The following is a 19,415-nucleotide window of genomic DNA, read 5'->3' on the forward strand; positions in this document are numbered from 1 at the left end:
TAAATCAGAGCGACGTGCCCGGTGTGGATTCCGCTGATGAAGGTGGCTAAATTGTTTTTCCCTTGCCAAAGGGTGGCCCGTTAACAACTGAGCAAGCAATTTGTGACGCCTAAAACACCTATTTTCTGGTTTCACATCAAGGGGAACCAAGGGTGGCGTGGCCCACCCCTGGTGGGAGGGAGGGCGGGCTTCTGTGGAGGCAGGGCTGCCACGGCCAGGGGCCCGCTGCTGCCCCTCCTGCTGCAGGCCAGAAGTGGTGGCAGGGAAGGGGGAACCAGAGGCCTGGGTGTGGCTTCTGAGACTTGGGTGTGAGCACCTGTCACGAGCCCGAGCCTCAGTTTCCCTGATGTGAAGTGTGGATCGTGGGCTGACCCTGCTCCAGGGGCTGCGGCTTCTGCTGGAGCAGGAGGGACTGGTGGACTGCGTGCTCCACAGCCCGAGCCTCTCTTAGGTACAGCTGCCTGGAGGGAGGGCACTGGAGCCCTGGCCTGGGACAGGTCCAGTGTCTTTACAGCCAAAATCCCTGCTGGCCACACACTGAGGAACACAAGTCTGGGGCTGCCCTGTCCTGGGGAGCAGGGTGTTCAGGGAAGGACCCCAGCAGGGGCTGTGACTTCTCCAGAGCCTGACAGAGGCTGCCCACGCTGACCTGCAGGGGACAAGAGACTCTCATCCCTGGATTGGGCTTCAGCTCCCACCCTGAGCACCCAGAGGCCTCTGCCTGGAGCTGGGGGCCTCAGGCCAAGCCCAGTGTCCAGAACGGGAGGGTTTTGTGGCCTCGCCATTAAGGATGGCACCCTGTCCCCAGGACACACACCCTTCCTTGAAGGACCTGTCTTAGTCCAGTTTTTGCTGCTTAGGCCGATGCTGCTGACTGTTGATCTCAGCCTGCTTCTCAGTTCCGGGAGCTGAGGTCCCAGCTCATGGTGCTGGCATCTGGCAAGGGCCTTTCTGTTTTGTCCCAGCGTGGAGGAGGACCCGAGTGCCACTGTGGGCCCTGTCCTCCTGAGCCCACGGGACTGATCGCCTCCCCAGGCCCTGCCTGCAGGCCCACCCATGCAGGAAGCTGGGATGAAGTCTGCAGCTTGGGGACGAGTTCCAAGCACATGGCTGAGCCCCAAGCAGAAGACTTCACCTGCTCCTTGCAGATGGGGCACTGCAAGCATGCACAGCCAGCCAGGCAACACTGGGCCACTGGAGAGTCAGGCCTGGGGCTATGAACAGGAAGGGACAAGGTCCCCTGTGCCCTAGAGCCAGCACCCAGCATGCAGTTGCCCATGGACGGCTGCTGGAGAGTTGCGTAAAGTAAAAATGCAGGCATAGTTAGCATTTGTGTCAAAGCATCATTAACATGGAATAAGGACCTGCTGCTCGAACCACACTGCAGTTCTGGGTACAGCCCTACCCCGGTGTCCATTTCCATCCCACTTTGTGCATAGAGAACTCAGGGCACCTTAGGGAAGCCCCTGGAAGCTGGTGCTGCCCTCTGATTCGAGGATCGGCAGGAGTGAGCTGTGCTGGGGCTGTCCTGAGAGCCCTTGCCAGAGAAGGAGCCCGGGGACCAGGAAGGTGTCCTGGAGGTGGTGGGGAGGGGGAGCTTCCTGGCCAACCGGGGTCCAGGCCTTCCCTGGAGGGGACCCCCAGGCAGCCCTTTCTCCTGAGCCCCAGCACCGAGGGAGAGAGGTCCTGGGGCCCATTGGGAGTCGTCAGTGCCAGGGGAGAGGGAGCCCCGTTCCTGTGGGTGGCTGGGGACAGTGAGAGGACAGGGGACCATATGGAGGCCTCTCCCCCGAGAGCGGGGCTCCCATGGATCTAGGCAAAAGTGGCCACCAGCCTGGGGATGACGTGACTGCCTTCGGTGGTCAGTGGTCGGGGACAGGCAAGGTGGACCTGTGAGGACCCTGACTCAGCTCCAGAGCTGTCGTCCTTGAGCCACTGCCTGGCGCCCCCTTCTGCACCTGCACCCCGAGGCTGAAAGCTGGGCAGAGGTGCTGGTGCAGACGGGGTGCTCAGAGGGGAAGGGGCCTGTGCCCCAAATCCGCCTGGGCAAGGAAAGTCGGGCTGAGCGTGGCTGTGGGGGGTTGCCAGAGGATGTCATGAACCGTGTAGAGACTCTGTCGGCCCCCAGCTCAGTCAGTTGGGGTGCAGGGGCCCAGGAGCCCCGGTCAGCAGGAAGTCAGTCCCCCAGGAAGCGGGGTTCCCTCCCTTCATCGTGGCCCAGAGCCCAGGCTCTGGAGGTGCCGTGCTGTACCCGAACTCCTATGTCCTAGCCACAAGGGTCGGTGCCACTAGGGGCTTTGGAAGCTGCTGTCCTGGGAGCTCCTGGTCTGGCTGCCCAGCTGGGCACTGTGGGGAGGAGTCACCTGGTCTCAGTGTCTTGTGCCCACATGCCGAGCTGTGTTGGCTGCTGGAAGATGGTGGCTGGGACGAAGGGACTTCACAGCTGGGTGGGCGAGGGGAGAAGAGAGAAGGTGCTGCTGTATGTGAGCAGGTGTGCCCTATGTGTGCGTGTGCATGCAGGTGTGTACTGTGTGCGTGTGCATGCAGGTGTGTGAGCAGGGGTGTTCTGAGTGTCCATTTGCATGCAGGTGTGAGCAAGTGTGTTCTGAGTGTGCATGTGCATGCAGGTGTGAGCAGGGGTATTCCGAGTGTGCATGTGCATGCAGGTGCGAGCAGGTGTGTTCTGAGTGCATGTGTATACAGGTGTGAGCAGGCGTGTTCTGAGTATCCTGTACATGCAGGTGTGAGCAGGGGTGTTCCGAGTGTGCGTGTGCATGCAGGTGCGAGCAGGTGTGTTCTGAGTGCATGTGTATACAGGTGTGAGCAGGCGTGTTCTGAGTGTCCATGTACATGCAGGTGTGAGCAGGGGTGTTCCGAGTGTGCGTGTGCACGCAGGTGCGAGCAGGTGTGTTCTGAGTGCATGTGTATACAGGTGTAAGCAGGCGTGTTCTGAGTGTGCATGTGCATGCAGGTGTGTACTGTGCGTGTGCATGCAGGTGTGTGAGCAGGTGTGTTCTGAGCGTGTGCATGGGTGGTGTTTCTTAACTGTGTAACTGTTTTGTGTGTGCCTGTGCATGTGTGTACATGTGCACATGTGTGTGTAAAGGTGTATATTCATGCGTCCTCCATGGCAGTGCAGTACAGGACTTAGGTGTGGAGGCTCTGGAGGCTGATGCCTTCACCCGGGGAAGCCTTTCTAGTAGATGCCATCTGCAATTGCAGTTTCTCAGTGTTCTTTGGAGGTGATGAGGCCCCTGTCGCTAGCACTGTGCAAACAGAAGCTGGGAGCCAGTGCTGGGGGGCTAGAGTGGCCGCGTCTGCTCTGTGTGGCTCCCGGGCCCGTCCTGCCCTGGGCTGTCAGGCTGGACTCCTTGCCTCTTCCTTGCCAGCCTCCCAGGCCCTGCAGGGAGGACCTGAGTCCTGGGGGCAGGTGCCTTGCTGGCGGCAACCCTCATGGTGCCCATGGGCTGTGTGACAGGGGAGTGGCTGTCCTGAGATGTGCACCACTCCAGTGGGAGCTCGAAGGAGGACAGGGACAGCGGCGGAGCCCGAGCTCTGTGCTGGTGACCACTGCCTGTGGCTGTGGCCCAGGTCTGCCTGGCACCTCCGTGGCCCTCGGGTAGTGCCACCCTGGCTGGGAGACTCAATGGCCATGGGGTCGTGTGCCGTGCCAACTCCCAGCAGGGCCTGTGGAATGACTCAGGGACGAGATCACCACTGCATGTGTCCTGATGGGGAACTGAGGACATCCACAGCTGGGTGGGACAGAGCCCAGCCTCACCGAGCCCTGGCCACACCAGCCTGCTCCCCGGCACCGTTTTCTGCTCTCCACTGCAGATGCTGGGATGTTAGATGTCCCACTTAGGAGGCTGAGGCAGGAGGATGTGTCTCCTAAGAGCCCTGCTGCCTGGGGGCCTCCACTGGACTGGGCTTGCTGGGGCAGTGTGGCCCTCAGAGGCCAGGACACGTGTAGAGTCCCAGAGTGCCTAGGTCCAGCTCAGGCACTCACTCACACTAGGGCGTGAAGGACCCGATGCCCGGGGTGGGCAGCTCCCGTCAGCTCCAGGGGGCTCTGTGGGTGCACCGCGTGGGAGCCAGGCCCTCTGTGCCCTCCTCCTCTTCCTGAAATCTGGCTACTGCAGACGTGGAGAGACGCCTGGGGCCTCTGCCCCCCTCTCCCCAGCCTGACTCTGACGGTGCCAGTGCCACAGGGTTCTGGTCGCCGCTCTTCCTTCCACAGCTTCCATTCCCGGCTCCTGAGCTCTGGGATTCGGGCTTAGCCTTCCTCTGCCTTCCACGAGCCCTCTGGGTGGTGACCTCAGCGACAACGTCCCAGTGGGTGTGTGAGGGGTGGGCAGGGTTGGCTGAGACCAGAGGGGAGCAGGGTGGGCACCTGGCCGTCGCTTCCCGCTGCGCCATGCTGGGGACGCCACTGCTCGGGGTCCAGCCTCTGCTCCCCGTCCCGACAGGCACAGCTGGGCCTCTGCAGGAGCCCTGCTGGTGTCTGGGCCTGGTTAAACCCGCTGGTCCCCGGAGAGTCCAAGGGACCCTGGGGGTTTGTTAGGGCGCTTAGCGGGGCCTGGGCTGTGACCCCCAGTGCCTCCCGGGACCTCTGAGCTCCTGCAGCTCCAAGCCGGCCCACACCCCTGTCAGCACTCTTCTCCCCACCCTGTGAATCCTGGGAGCTGGGACCGGCCACTCGCTTCCAGGCAGCTCCTCCTCCGCAGCCCCTCCCGGCCCCCTCTTGGCTTTGAGAGCGCCTGGCAGCGTGCAGAGTTTCGTAAATACCACGTAACAATGGCAACACGACCGAAATAGATGCTTCCTGCCAACATCAGGCATTGTGAGCTTGGGCGCTTTGAATCTGTGGTCACTTGCTGGTCCTCAGTTTCTCCTCAGGGACAAGACCGGACAGGAGGCCACGATGTTGCTCAGGAGCAGTGTCCACGGTGCCACCCCTGTCCGTGAGGACACGCCCCTCCCCACCTGTAACTGCGTCCCTCTGAGCGCTGCCTCCTGCAGTTGTGCCTCTCAGGGGCGAGCCGTGCTTGCGCAGCAACGCAGCTATTCTGGTGGCTCTCTTTTTCTGCAAATGAGAGGAGCAGCGGTGCTTCTCCCCGTTCAGAGAGTGGCAGGGACGCGTCCTGTGTGGTGGTGGCTGGGGCCTGGCCCACAGCTGCTGCTCCACCTGAGCATTCGCACCATGGTGTCGCTCACTCTTGCTGTCCACGTCCAGCCCCCTGCACTGGGCCCTGGCTGGCTCCGTGGCACAGCCTCAGTCCTAGGATCCCCGGGGGCCTCTTGGCCATGTGGCCTGGCCGAGGGCCTTGGCCCCGAAATGTGTCCAGGAGCACTGTGTTCTATGGCACCTCTGTCCCGCCACCTCCTTTGCCATTAAATGGTCACCCGTCGCCATGGGCCCTGCTGGGATGTGTGGAGCCAGCTTTGCCTCTCCAGGACCCGGCTTTCTGGACCCAAGCCACCTTCCGGGCTGAGGCTCCCAGACAGCAGGCCCCAGGCCAGCCCAGAGGTCTGGTGTGCTGTGTCCGTCCTTGGTGAGAGGGAGCAGGCAGGGACAGCGCCGGACCCTGGAGTGGGCAGCCACGCGGGGCCATCTTGGACCTTGTCCCTGCCGGGGAGCAGAAGTGAGTCAGGGCCGCTCTGCCCATGCCCGGGATCGAGCACAAATGTGGTGTGGGGAGCGCAGGGGACCTGCTGGGTTGCAGCCTCTTCCTGGGCAGCCGGTCCTGCTCTTTGTCCCCCAGTGGGGTTGCAGCCAGCGCCGTGGGGACCTGGGAGCCTCAGCTGCAGATGCAGAAGCCAGACCCCCTCTCCCAGGACACGGACCGTGGCCACCCACGGCTTGTCACCACCTCACTCCTCCGGAATGCTTGCGGGCATGTTGCCCGGGCAACCAGAATGCCAGCGTGCTGCTATCCTTCCATCTCCTTTAGGCACCTGCAAAGCTTGCGGAGCAGCCTCCCTGGGCCCGGGGGTCCCTGGGCCAGCTAGCATGCAGCAGAGCAGTTGTGGGGGCCCGGCAGGCTTATGCATTCACTGTGTCATCCAGAGGCACCCGCGTGGAGGGGCCCTATTTTGGGGGTGGGGTGGGACCGAGGTACAGTGGTTAAGCAGGTTGCCTGGGCTTGCACAGGGAGCAGGCTGCAGTGCCAAGGCATGAGCTCTCTCTCACACCCGTGGCTTCTGGGGCTGTGTCCTCTCTGGCCTCTTTCTGCGATGATCACTCCTGCCTGGCCAGGCATGGGAGGCACGGGGATGGGATGTCCATGCCATGGGGCATTTGGGGTGGGCGGAGTCTCTGGGGTGGGGGTGTCAGCTCTGTAGGATGCTTCATGTCCCTCTCTAAATCCCACGAGCATTCCTGGTGATGACAGCCAACCCTGTCTCTAGACAGCGCTAAATGTCCCCGGGGGGCAGAGTCCTCTCTGGGGAGCCACAGTGGTCATCTAAACAGTCAGCATGACCACCGGGTGCCAGGGGGTGCTGCTCTGGAGGGGTAGCAGCGTCAGTCATGTCCCACCCGGCACCTGCAGGTGCAGCCCCAGGGTGCAGACTGCCTGGAGGTAATGAGCCAGTGGCTGCCTTTCCAGAAGGCTTGGCTTTGCTGCTTTTTTCTAGTAACTTTCTGGGTCTTAGGTCCCCATCCCAGGCCATTGCTGTGGGTCTCCTGTGGGCTTGGTCTGGACAGGAGGGTGGGGGATAAGATCCCTGCTTCCTCGGGTGGCTAGCAGCAGCGCCAGTCCGCCTGTCTGCCTGGTCCCTGTGCCTCACGTCTCGGTTTGGGACTCCTCTTGGGACCCCACCACCAGGGCCAGGGGTGCACCTGGGAGGCGGGTGGAGCAGGTGGCCTTTCCGGGGGCTTTCTGTGGCTTCTGGGGTGGAGGCCCAGCTGCAGCAGCCCTCCCCTTCCTGGTACAGCAGGGAGCCCGCTTCAGGGGCTGGGCACGGAGAGGACTACGGTTGGGCCCGAGGGAGCAGAGGGGCTCAGAAAGCCACCTGTCACTCTGTGGTCCCTCCCGCCCGAGACAGTCCCAGGCCACGGCGTCTGAGTCAAGCATGGCCCTTGGGGCCCGAAGATGAAAACCTTCCAGGTAGCCTGGAGCCCATCCTGAAAAGCAGGGTTGTTTGCAATGATTAAATCAGGAAGCAGCTAGGGGACACGGGGGTGACACACAGATGGGGTTGCCATTGGCTAAGTCATGGCTTAGTGCACTCAGTAGAAGGCTGAGCCAGGAAGGTTTCTCAGAAGAGAAGAGTGCACTGCTCCTTCCAGAGTGGGCTACTCATGGTGGACCGTCTTGGGGAGGAGGTGGCACTCCTGTCCTCAGGGGCGAGGAGCTGGTCTGGGAGTCAGGACACATGGGGGCGGAGCTCCTGGTGGAGCAAAGCTGCTGGCATCCTGGCCAGGAAGCAGGAGACAGGAGAGGCCCAGTCCCGGTCCCCTTGAGGGCACCTTGGATGGGCTCCGCCCCTTAAAGGCCCCCATGCTGAGGTCCAGGCTCTGCCGCAGGAGCCTTGGGGGAACCAGCAAGATCCAGAGCACAGGGCTGAGGTGGGTGCCCAGACCCCAGGTCTGCATCCTGGGCTCTTAGCAGACTCTGCCGGTCCTGGAGCCACTGCAGGGCTGCCTGGCCCTCCCTCCACCACCTCCGGCTCCCTGGAGAAGCCCAGGGTGTAGATGCCCCTCCCCAGGAACCAGCATGGGCCTCAGTACCTGCTTGGGGCTCATGCACTTGGGCTTTTCCCTGTGGAGCCTCAGGTGCCCTCCATGCTCAGAAGCACTTGGGACATTGGCCAGAGGCCTCAGGAAAGGGACACACGTGTCCTTGTGCCCCATCCACCTTTGGGACATGTGCCTGCTGGCCTCACCCAGGGTTCCTTCGTGCCTGTTCTGCTGTCCAATGGGAATCTTTGTTGGTGTGTGGTACTGGGGGTCGAACCCAGGGCCTTCACACTGAGCTGCAGCCCCAGCCTTCCCTTTCTTTCTCTCTCTCCCTCCCCCACCCCTCTCTCTGGTCTCGCTAAGTCACCACATTGCCCAGTCTGAGCTTGAACCTGACATTCTCCTGACTCTGCCTCCCATGCTTGTCTTTGGGAATCTTAAAGAGATTTTTAAAAAGCAGTGGATGTTCCTGCCGAAGGTGGGCACAGTGCAGGCAACCAACTTCCGGCAATGAGAGGGCAGTGGCCTCCAGTGAGGAAGCTTTCAGGCTCGACCTGCGCCAGGTGACAAAACTTTCAGCACCAGTGCCCTGGGGAGAGGGGGACCCGGATGTGGTGTGAGGGGCCTACAGCTCTGCCGTCCTCCAAACACGCAGCCCAGGCTGATCCTGAGCCAGCGTCAGACAAATTCCAACTAAGGGGCAGCTGGGGACTCTGGCCAGTGTTCCTCACTCCTACCCAGGTCGTGCAAATGCAGAAAGGGCTGAGAAGCGGTCCAGGCTCAGAGGAGCTGGAGGAGATGAAGCCGGAGGGAGAGGCGCTGTCCTCGGTGCTGGGTGGGAATGGGTGAGATCCTGGAGAACTTGGGTTTCCTCAGCAGCACCCGGTGCTGGTGTCGGTCCCTGAGCTGTGACCGTGCACCAAGGTGACCCAGACTCGTGTCCCACCGTGCGTCTCAGGGGAGAGTCCAGGAGTGCTCTGTCGCCTGCAGGTTTATCGTAGCTCTGGAACTATTCAAAATGAACAGCTCACCTGTCAGCTCTCGGGTGAGGCCAGGAAGGCTGGGTGGGGCGCCCGGGTGAGCGCGGTCCCAGGGGAAGGGCCACATCCTCCCTGGGCATGGGGACGCCATGAGAGTGAGATAGGATGCTCAGCTGGGCCCTGGGCTTGCTAGGGGATCAACTCTCCCAGCAAGTGTCATCCTCGCTGGGTCCCAGAGCCAGGGACGACAAGGTGGTCAGGCTTGGGGTCGGAGGGAGTCAGGACAGGGCTGGCGAGGGTGGGCCACCTGGCAGACAGCTCCCCCCAGGATGCCGGACGGCCCTTGCTGCACAGTCGCAGGGCTCCTCGCCACCCCTGTGTCCCAGCAGATGAGGAACCAGCCCCTCGCAGAAGTGGCTGCCAACTCCAGCCCCGAAAGGTGCGGCTCCAGGTAAGGAGACGTCTCTCTCTCTCTCTTAATTGACAGTGATTTTCTTCTGTGAAGGAAATGTACAGGAGGTGGCGAATTGAATTTCAATTCACTGAATCTTATTAAACTGTTCTAGGGGAAAAAGAGATTTCAATAAAAACTTAAAAGGAAGAGAAGCAGGAAGGCTGCAAACTAGAAAATAAAGGGCGATGGAGCAATGCTTCCCACGTGGAAGTCGGCAGTGCGGGCGGCTCGGGGACTCAGAACGTTCCTTTGAAAAGTGGTTTTGGGTGCTGCCCAGCGACAGCTGTCCCTGGCCTGTCCCTGCAGGAGCAGACATGGGCACTCAGTGCCTCGAGCAGGGAGGGCATCTGGCTGTGGGGAGTCTCAAGGAGGATGGCGTGGAGCAACCCTGAAGTTCCAGCTGCATTCGTAGCGATGCAGCTGTACCACAGAGGCGCGCTCGGGTCCCCTTCCACCTGCCAGGCCAGGGGACAGGATTGGGGCACGGAGCCAGCCCAGGCCAGCACCCTGGCACCCTGACACCTGCCCGTTCTCTGCCCTGCTCCTTTCCTTTGTACTGAGATCTGATTCCCGTGTCCTTACATTATTTGCCTCTGAGCGTGTGTGGCTCAGCGGTTTTATGTGCAGCACCCCCATCACTTCCTGGGCATCGAGTCACCCAAAAGACACTGGGACCCAGTGAGTGGCCTGATTCCCTGCCCCTCCCTCCCCAGCCCTGGCTGACACCAGTGTTCCTTCCGTCTCTGGGTTTGCCCGTCTGATCACTGTTCGTGAGTGACTCCTCCATGCAGCCGGGCACCAGCTCCTTCCCCCCAGGACCCCGCCTGTGTGGCCGGGCAGCCCTGTGGGGCTGGAACACCACGCATGTCTGAACGTCCGGCTGCCAGTGGACACTTGGGTGCTTCTGGCTCTGGGTCCTTGTGAAGGGCCACCCTGGGCAGGGGTGTGCAGGGCTTTCGTCGGGCAGATTTGTGCGTCCGAGGGCAGAATTGCTGGTCTGCGGCTCTGAGTATCTCGGGCGCTGTGTGCCACTGTCACAGCCAGGTCGCATCCTGGCTGCATGTGGAGCTGCCTGATTCGCTGCTCGTAGCTCTCCCTGTGGGCGGCATGTTCTGGGGGAGCGGGGCCCCTAGGGTGTGCGGGTCCCGCGCCTGCTAAGATGGTGATGGTGTGGCCGGCAGCTGTGTGCAGCCTCCCTCCTGGTACAGGGTCCCCGAGGCACCGTGGCGTACGCTTCCTCGGGTACTGAGAGTGCTGGGCCCACAGCGGGCATCCTGGCTCCCGCCCAGCTTCGAGGCCAGCCGGGGTGAGGCCGAGGTCCTGTGGGCTCGGGGGTCCCTGGAGGGCGCCAGTCTTGCGTCAGCCTGGGCGTGCCCGAGGGCTCGGGGTTCCTCTCCTGCCTGGTCTTCTCACTGCCCGCTGTGCGGCCACTGTCTGCTCAGCCACCGCTCTGTTTTCCCTCTGAACAAATGCACCACTGAAAAAGGAGCAAACCGGACTGGAAGAGGAGAAGCAGATCCGCCTCCCCTGCCACATTGCAATGGCTGGGTTTTCTGCATAACAGCTGGGTGTCTTGGAAATGAGGGGGTTTCTATGGTAACCAATGGCAGCCCATGATTGGTGAAAAATCACAGAAATATCCTGTGTGCGAAGTTAGGCCAGGGAGGCAGGCCCGGGCTGCGGTGCTGCGGTTTTCATTCCCTGGAGCAGTATTTCCCCAGGTGCGGGTGACAGGCGGGCAGCCCCACCTCCTCGCTTTCGGCCCAGCCCCCCTGGTAGGGGTGGCAGAGGCAGGGATGGGGGCCGCTGGTGAGGCCCAGAGGGGTCTCGGGGGCCTGGGGAGCCCAGGGGAGCCCCAGCCTGCTCAAGCAGCCTCCGTCTTTCCCTAGGGCAGGTCCCCTCGAGACCTGCAGGCAGGGGAAGACAGAGGATCCAGGGCTGCTGTCCTTGCCGGTCACGGGCAGCCCTGAGAGCGTGCGAGGTGCTACATGCTGACCAGTTTCCCTGCCCTGAGTGCGTGCACAGGAGGCATCAGCATGAGGGGCCCTGCCTCCTGCAGGGAGCACTGTGGCCCCGATGCCATCCAGGGCCTCACTACTGGGGACTTGTCCCTTTGGCAGTCTGGATTTGTCCCATTGGTGAGCACCTTTTTTCTCCATGCTGATGACCCTCGACCAGTTTGATCCCAGGCAGCAGTGACAGCCAAGGAGGGGCATGCACACACGTGCAGCACTCAGTTACAGTCGCACACACTGACACGCAGGTGTGCACGCACACTCAGACATCTTCACACTCACATGTGCTCACACACTCACGGACATACTCAGATTGCATGCACACACACTTAGCACACGCACACCAACACAGCTGTACCTGTACACTTACACACGCACACATGGGCTCATGCACAGCCCCTCACCTGATTCAGTCCTTTTGAAACCACATGATGCTGGAAACACACCCTGGGGTGCGTTGCGAACCTGCCTGGCATAGCTGCTCAGGGTGGCCTCGCGCCCTGTGCCCCCTGCCCGCCCCTGCCATGGCCTCGTGGAGGTTTGGAGGTTCGTTTTAACTTTCAGACGTGAGGTTGGTGGCAACAGCTGACTTTGAGTGGCATTGGTAATCAGTCCTCATGATCCATGCTGCAGAAGAGGGGCGTGGGCTCCTAGCCGAGCCCCACCACGTGGCTCTTGCTGCTCTGGAAGCCTTGGGGTCCCAGCCAGTGTGCTGGGCAGAGCCAAGCCTTCCAGGGCTGAGCAGGGCTGCCCTGGAGCCCTGCAGGTCCTGTCACTGTCACTGTAGGTCCTCTGGAGGAAGGCGGTGGGGGATGATGTCACAGCCACCTAGTCAGGCCAGGGTGACACTGGAATCCATGGGCCTCCCTCCTCCTCCTAGGAAAGGGCTCCAAGTGTCAGCTGGCTGTGCCCTGTGAACCCTTGGGCTCGGCAGCCTGACTTAGGTCTTTGGGGAGTCCCCCGGGGCCGGCTCCAGGGGTCAGGGTCCCCGTTAGGATCCTGTAGCAGAGCCCCTGTTCCCCCGGGTCGCCCTCTGCGGGCTGTGGCTGGCCGTGACTGAGTGCTGTCCTCTCTCCACGCAGCTCCATGTCCATCCGTTGGCCGGGCCGCTCCCTCGGAAGCCATGCTTGGGTACTGATAGCCATGCTGCAGCTAGCCGTGGATTTCCCGTCCTGTGAGTCACTGGGCCCAGGCCCCGAGTTCTGGCTCATGCCTCGCCCAGCCCAGCGGCCCCCGCGCCTGTGGAGTCTGCGGAGCGGACAGCCGTCCCGGCCCCCCACGCCCGTGTGGAGTCTCCGGGTCCCCCGTGTGGAGCGGGCCCATGGGCAGATGCAGGTGTCCCGTGCCCGGCGGGCCCACAGACCCAGGGACCAGGTGCCCTCCCCTGGGCGTGAAGGTGGCCTGGCCAAGCCCCCGGCCACCTCCAAATCCAGCCCCTCCCTGGCCTCCTCGTCCTCACCCTCGTCCTCGGCAGGGGTGGCCGGCAGGGCGGCGGAGCAGCGACAGCTGAGGCGGGGCCGGAGGCACACGCAGGACCCCGCGTTCAACAGCTTCGACTTCCGGGGTGGCCGGCCCACCACAGAGACAGAGTTCATCGCCTGGGGACCCACCGGGGACGAGGAGGGCCCTGAGGCCAACACCTTCCCGGGCATGGACGGCCCCACCACGGCCTCCGTTCTGCAGACACGGAAGACGACAGTGGCCACCACGACCACCACGGCCGCCTCCATCACGCAGACCCGGGGCCTCACCGCGTCCCTGGAGCCCTGGAGAAAGGTCGCCATTGGGGTCAGCACAACGGAGCCTTCCCCCAGCCCCAGCAGCGACGGGAAGAACACCAGCCCACCACGGATTCTGGGTGAGACCTCAGGTAGGCGGCTGCGCCACAGCCCGCAGTCGGCCGGGCCATGTGCAAGGGGGTTGGGGGTTCCGGGGTCCTGCGTGCTTGGGGTGCGGGCTGGAGAAGGACACCGGGCTGGGTGTGGCTGCAGGACGGATGGGCGTCCTGTGTCTGCCAGCAGATCCAGGCAGAGGTGAGAAGCCACGTTGCCGTCCTCGTGTCGCCTGGAGTGGTCGCTGCACCCACCCTGCTCTGATGTCTCTGGAGGGGTTGAGGGGCCACGTGGCGTCTTCAGAATCTCAGAGTGTGGGCCTTAAGGGCCGGGGGGACTCCGCAGTGGAGCTTGTGCCTGGCTGAGAGAGGCGTTCAATGCGGAAAGAACTGGGCCAGGCAGGAGGAGGGACTTCCGGGCTGTCACCTGCAGCTCTGCAGCCCCGGTGCTCGGGGGCAGAGCCGCCCCAGGCTGGGCTGTGGCTGCGCCGTGGAGGTACCAGCTGTGTGTGCACCATCAGCTCTGGGACTTGGAAAGATCTGTGTCCTTTTTCTCCCATGCTTCCACTTTCCGTGTGTCAGTAGGAGGAGCCCTTGGGAGTCTCTGGGGACAGCATGTGTCCTCGTCCAGCAGTCTGGGGCACAGAGCTCAGAGGCCCGCCCTGTCCTTCCCAGCTCCCCCAGCTTCCCTTCCTTGGGCCTGGTCACTCAGAAGTTCACGGGAGGACCTGGGACGTGTCTAGTGCATCCTAGGCACACAGTGGTCTTTCTGGACTCTGGAAGCAGGATGTCAGCTCTAGGACACTGGCACAGAGGGCCAGGAGGTGCCACACAGTGTCCTCACAGTTTGCCTCCAGATTGGGCCCCTCATGTCTAGTGCAGGGCAAGGAGGACGGATCCCCAGAGCTCCCCTGCCAGCAGCTGGCACAGTGTCCCTGTTCCCAGGGTCCAACGAGACTGCATCCCAGCTGGGGCGCCTCCTGAGCTTTGGCGGGCAAACAGTGGGTGGTGGCTGGACAGGGTTTCGTGAGGCAGGGGGAGGAGTCCATCCTTCAGACCATGAATCCCGCCCCCAGAACCAGAGAACCTGCGGTTTTCACTCTGTGCTTCTTGGCTCCTTGCCACTGAGGAGCAGCCTAAATATGAGCAGAACCTGAGAGCCAAGGCAGCGCCACGGCCAGCATTGGGATGGAGCTTGGGATTTCCTGGGAGAGGGCTGGAGACCTGTGGGAGCCGCCTCCCATGGGACCTCCGAGGGGACCCCAGACGCTCGGGCCATGGTCCTGCACACACTCCACATGACGTTCGTTTTTACTTCGGCAAACTTATCCCTGTCACCCCAGTGGAATTCGGTCCCGCTCCCACTTCCTCTCACCTCTGAATACGTCACTTACCGCACAGACATGGATGAGAAACAAGTTCCCATTTATTCCGAATTACATTTGTTATTGCTAAAGTTAAATGCCCGGGACAGAGTTATAAAGCTGAGCAAATTAATTCACAGTACATTGGATGCTGCTAATCCAATTCGACAGATGCTTATCTCAGGAAAGATTTATGGTTCTTCATAATATAATCTGGTGCTAGATTAACTCGTTTAGCAAAACAAATCTAAAAGGGGGAAAATATGTGTGTTTGCTTTGAATGCAGAGAAATGTTAATTCTGGAAAAGGATGCTGGCCTGTGAGAAGGGAAGAGCCATCCACAGGGGCTGCTCTAGGGGCTGGGTAGTGCTGGTCAGCTTCCGGGCCGAGGGGAGGGCAGAGAGGACATGCTGATGGTCCCACAGTGGGGTCATCACTGCCTGGCTGGCACTGCTGTCATCGGCTCAAGCAGGAGCCGCTCCAGCTAGACCCTGGGAAGGTGTCTGGGAGACTCGGCATCAGTGCTGAGCACACAGCGCGGGGCCGGAGGCCACATGGATGCGGTGGCCAGAGTCAAAGATGGGTCTGACCACCAGAGGCTGGAGAGGCCTGTCACACTCAGGTTTGCCGACTCAGGGCCGGAGGCTCCTCAAACCTAGAAGCAGGGTTTTAGGAAGGGATACAAACATTTGTTAAGTCAGTTCTGTCATCCAACGAGAGATCTTAGGATTCAGGTCTGGGGTTTGTGAGTTTTATTTTTGCTTCAGTAGAGAAGCACTTAGAAACAGCAGGTTACATTTCCTGTGTATCCATAGAGCAAGTGTTCCTGGGCACAGTGAGCCCAGGGGTGGTGACCGGGACGCTCTGAAATCACCCAGGAGCCAGGGTTATATGGAGTAGCTGCTGGGATCCACAGAGAGCCCCTTCCTGAAGGTGAATAAGAGAGGAATCAACCCCAGATTTTAAAATCACGGTGAAGACTTTCACCATCTCCCTTCAAATTCCTGGCTTCTCCTTGTATTTGCTGTGTGAACTGGGTTGACCTGCTTGTCTTCTCTGTGGCTCAGTGGGAGCATTAGAGCTGCCTAGCCTGACATTGTTGGAGAGATGGGACAGTGCCTGCCCTGTGTTCAGTAAGGGTGATGACGATGCTGATGGTGACAAAAGTGACGATGATAAAAATGATGGTGGTGGTGTTGATGGTGATGATGATGATGTGGTTATGAAGGTGCTGATGAAGGTGGTGAAGGCAGTGATGGTGATGTGGTGCTGATGGTGGAGATCATGCCGATTTGCTGCTACTGACTTTATGTGGTCATTGAATGAGGTACTGTGGCCTTGTGGCTGACCTTGGTGCTCCACGCAGAGGGGTAGATGATGCCAGCCAGGCACTGCTTGGGATGGAAAATCACCTGGTGCAGACTCGCAGCAGCGTGGAGCTCCAGCCTCTCATGAGTGCCGGCAGAGGAGGCTGTCAGATGGGTCAGGAGTTCGCCGGAGGTGGAGTGAGGAGGGCCCCGTCCTGTGACAGCTCGCTCCCTGCTCATGCTGTGAGTCTGAAGTCACTGAGTCTCCCAAGAGGAACACAGAGTTGTTTCCTGAGCTGTGATCTTCAAACTCGGAAAGTGAGCTTGTGAGGAACCAAGCCAGCTGGTCTTGGTGACTGCATCTGGCCCGAGGATGCCTGGCATGTGGGTGACGGGGGTCTAGGTGCTGCTTGGAAGGGGTTCTCAGACCCACACAGTGCCCCTCACCCCAGCCTGTCCTGGCGAGTCTGGCACTTTCCCAGCTGTCTGGTTGGAGTCTCATGGCCAGTGCATCACCCAGGAGGGACCGCCCTCCTGGAGCTCCCCGTTGTCACTCACTCGAGGCTTTCCTCTGTCCCATCGGTCACATATCCATGATCTCCTGCAGCTCAAGCGTGCAGTGGTGTAGATGTCACTTGAGACCTGCCTGGTGATTTTTACATTGTAGTCCACTCGTGCATTCCCAAGGATGATTTCTAAGTCGCTGTGTCCTTGTCATCAGAGAGCCTTCAGTGTCTTCTAGGTGTGTCTGCAAGCACGGGGCTGGTGTTATTTTCTTGACACCCTGATGCCCGAGCTGACTTGGGCAGCCTGTGGTCCAGGCAACCAAGGGAGCAAATGCGGTGACAGTGAAATATCTCCTAAACACCAGAACCGGAGAGGAAGGAGGCTGGGAGCAGAATAGCTGGGGTGGGGAGCAGAACCCTTCTCTGCCAAAAGCAGTGGTGGCATTTTAAATGCTGAACTTAATGAAGTTGCGGGATGTTTGCTACCAGGGAAGTGAATCTGTCCTTAATTTGAAGATATTTGAAGCAAATGACTCATGAACTTCTGAAGTTCCGAGTGTCTTAATTGGGATAAGAGCATCAAAGAACAAATAAGTGGTTGGAGCCCTGCGAAGCGTCTGGGCCTTGTGGACCCCAAGACCGCTCTTTGGAGTCCTAATTGGGGGTTGCCAACTCCACTCTGCCTGGCACATCCTGGGAGCTGCAGCTCGGACGGCGATCCGCGGAACTGTTCACGGTCACAGGTGACAGCACGCGTGGGCGCACTCTGGACTTGCGCAGCCCGTGGCCCCCAAGAAAGCTGCCGCCGCCGCTGCTTTTGCTCATCAGCGCTGTGCCACATGGAGCAGATCAGTGAGCTGCAGCTCACTGAGGCCGCTGCCACGCCGGCTCCGCATGCTCCTGCTCCAGCGTATTGCATTTGGTGCCTCCTAAGCTTCTTTGTCCCCCTCTTTATGAGGAGTTTAAAGATGCATTTGGGAACCCAAGATAGAGAAGACTGCAGAGAAATGGCAGGGAAGGACAGCAGAGGAAGTGTCACCAAGCCACAGCTTCAGGAGTCTCCCAGGTATTCGGCAGCGTGGGGCCCAAGGAGGATGGGCCAGGTTCTGTGAGGATACGCACAGCAGGGGCCCTGGGTGCTGTGTGCCGAGGGTGCTGGGTGGGATCAGCCTTGAGGAGCCTGGGGCGTGGGAGGAGCCCAGCAGGGTGACAGTCTGGGTGGGTCCGTGGCCTTGCTCTGGAGCAAAGGCAGGAGAAGATGACGGGCTGCAGCCCCGAGCTGTCCTCCTGGGGATGCACGACGGCCCGGAGAGACTTCCTGCTCACCCTGTCTGCAGCGGGACAGGGCAGTGCTGTGTTCCTGTTGCCCTCTCAGTGTCCACCCTGGGCTGCCCTTGAGAGACCTGCTGCTGAGCTCCATGGCTGGCGGGCAGAGGGCTCTGGACAGGACTTCAGAGCAGCCGTTTGAGGTGCTGTTGCCCTCCTCTGGCCCAGCCCTGCCCCTGCCCAACAGTGGCCTCCTGCGGGCGCCTGGCTGGAGTTACCACGACAGCAGATCATTTTCCTTGTGCTCGGGGATGGTCCCTCGGTGGTGCCGCCCAGTTCTGGAGCCTCCTCCACAATCCTTCATGCACCGTGTGCTTGGTGTGCGGCCGAGGCTGCCTCTGTGCTCTGGCCAGGGCCCAGCAGGCCTCGCAGACCCTGTCTCCTCGTCTGTCCCCAGGGCTTGGTGATCGGGGATGACAGGGAGAAAGTTTCCTTTCCAGAAGTTTCTTTCAGCAGCAGGGGAGCCACATTTGTCTGAGGGACAGAGGCTCAGGGTCTGCCTGTGAGGTGCCCAGGGGCTGGGACACAGAGGCGGTGGCTCTGGTGTGGGGGACAGTGGAGGCTGTTCCCGCTGTGGCTGCCGCTGCCACCAGCACCTCCTTGGCAGGGTCTTGGCCTCTTCTCTGCACAGCTGGGAGGTGACTTCTCTCTCATGAGGCTGCACCTTGGCAGCCGTGCTGGGAAGCTCTGGAGGTTTCTGGCCCCTTCATCGGCCTCCCTGAAGTCATCTGGTGGACACTGCCTGCCTGGGGTGCTTCCGTCCCCTCTGCGGTGGCAGTTCGAGTCTGCAGTCTGGTCCCAGCCAGGCCAGGCTTCCTGGAAAGGCCCTGGGGGCCAGGGTCCTTCTGCCTCTTCTGGGCTGCGTGGCTCGAGGAATCACTGGGGCTCTTGGCTGGCGGCTGCCTCACCCCGGGCTCTGCCTTGTCCTCAGATGGCTTCTCCCTGTCTCTGTTGGTAGATTTGGGGCCGACTGGCTGAGCCAGGATGCTCTCGTCTTGAGGTACTTACCTCAGTCGCGTCTGCGAGGGCCTTTGTCTGCAGGGGTCACAGGTTCCAGGAGTTGGGGGTCCAGGCATCTTTTGGGGTGTTGGCTCCTGCCCCGTGGTTGGGGCCGCTAAGGTTTCTCCACAGAGGCTGCCCTGACCTCCCCCACTCCACGCATGAATCTCCAGAGAGGAAGGGAGCAGGGATGGCAGAAGCTGCCTGAGGCCCTGGGAGCCCTGGGGCTTGGGAGCGTACAGCTGCCTCAGTGTCCACTGCAGGCTGGGGTGAGGTTCCAGGAAGCCAGGGTCCAGCATGGTGGTGTCCCAGGGCCTTTGGCCCAGCACCCACCCATCGTGGATCCCCTGGCTGGAAAGGGTGAACTGAGCACTGGTCAGCCGAGGACATGCCCTCCCTTCCTCCTGAGGGAGCAGACAGACAGACGGACGGATGGACAGACAGCAGGAGGTCCAGGTGCTGCCCAGGGCGAGGAGGAAGCCAGTCATGGAGAGGAGACCTGGATGGAGCAGGAGGCAGAGGCAGAGAGCCCAAATGGCACCCGGGGCTGAGAGAAGCAGCCCGGGCAGCCAGGGGCGGGGTCCGGCCTCAGGAGTGGTGTGAGGTCTGAGTGCGAGGCAGAGTCCCGAGGGTGAACAGCATCCCTGACTGCAGCACCGGGCTCGGGAGGCAGGGACACAGCAGGTGCCCGGCCAGGTGCTGGCCGCTGAGGCTGCCTCCCGCCCCGGGAAGTGGGACATACAGGAGGAAGAGCTTCCAGAGGGACAAGCTTGTCGCCTCTTTGCCCTGTTCCTGGTGGCCTCTGCCAGACATCGGCCTGTGTGAAGGCCCCGAGCTGCCTTGCTGTGGAGAACAACACAAGGTAGCTGGTGGCAATGGCTTCACCGCGGGTTAGACCAGAGCCAGTGGCTCGATCTTTCCCAGGCTGGGGACGGGACAGGACTGTGAT

General features: G+C 61.2%; 1 protein-coding gene across 2 annotated transcripts in view; it reads left to right on the top strand.

Moving 5' to 3' along the window:
• Positions 1-19,415, top strand: part of Ajap1 (adherens junctions associated protein 1) — a 103,279-nt gene that overhangs the window by 31,351 nt on the left and 52,513 nt on the right. Inside the window, exon 2 of one of the 2 annotated variants that reach the window (XM_087214585.1) lies at positions 12,216-12,991. In XM_087214585.1, the coding sequence (XP_087070711.1) occupies positions 12,216-12,991 (776 nt within the window). Of the gene's footprint in view, positions 1-12,215; positions 13,004-19,415 lie in introns of both variants that reach the window. The other variant, XM_087214584.1, reaches the window with a different exon arrangement.

This window comes from Heterocephalus glaber, unplaced genomic scaffold, assembly GCF_053883595.1.
Source record: "Heterocephalus glaber isolate CG9 unplaced genomic scaffold, H.glaber_assembly_v1.0 deba00001447, whole genome shotgun sequence".
Classification (NCBI taxonomy): Eukaryota; Metazoa; Chordata; class Mammalia; order Rodentia; family Bathyergidae; genus Heterocephalus; species Heterocephalus glaber.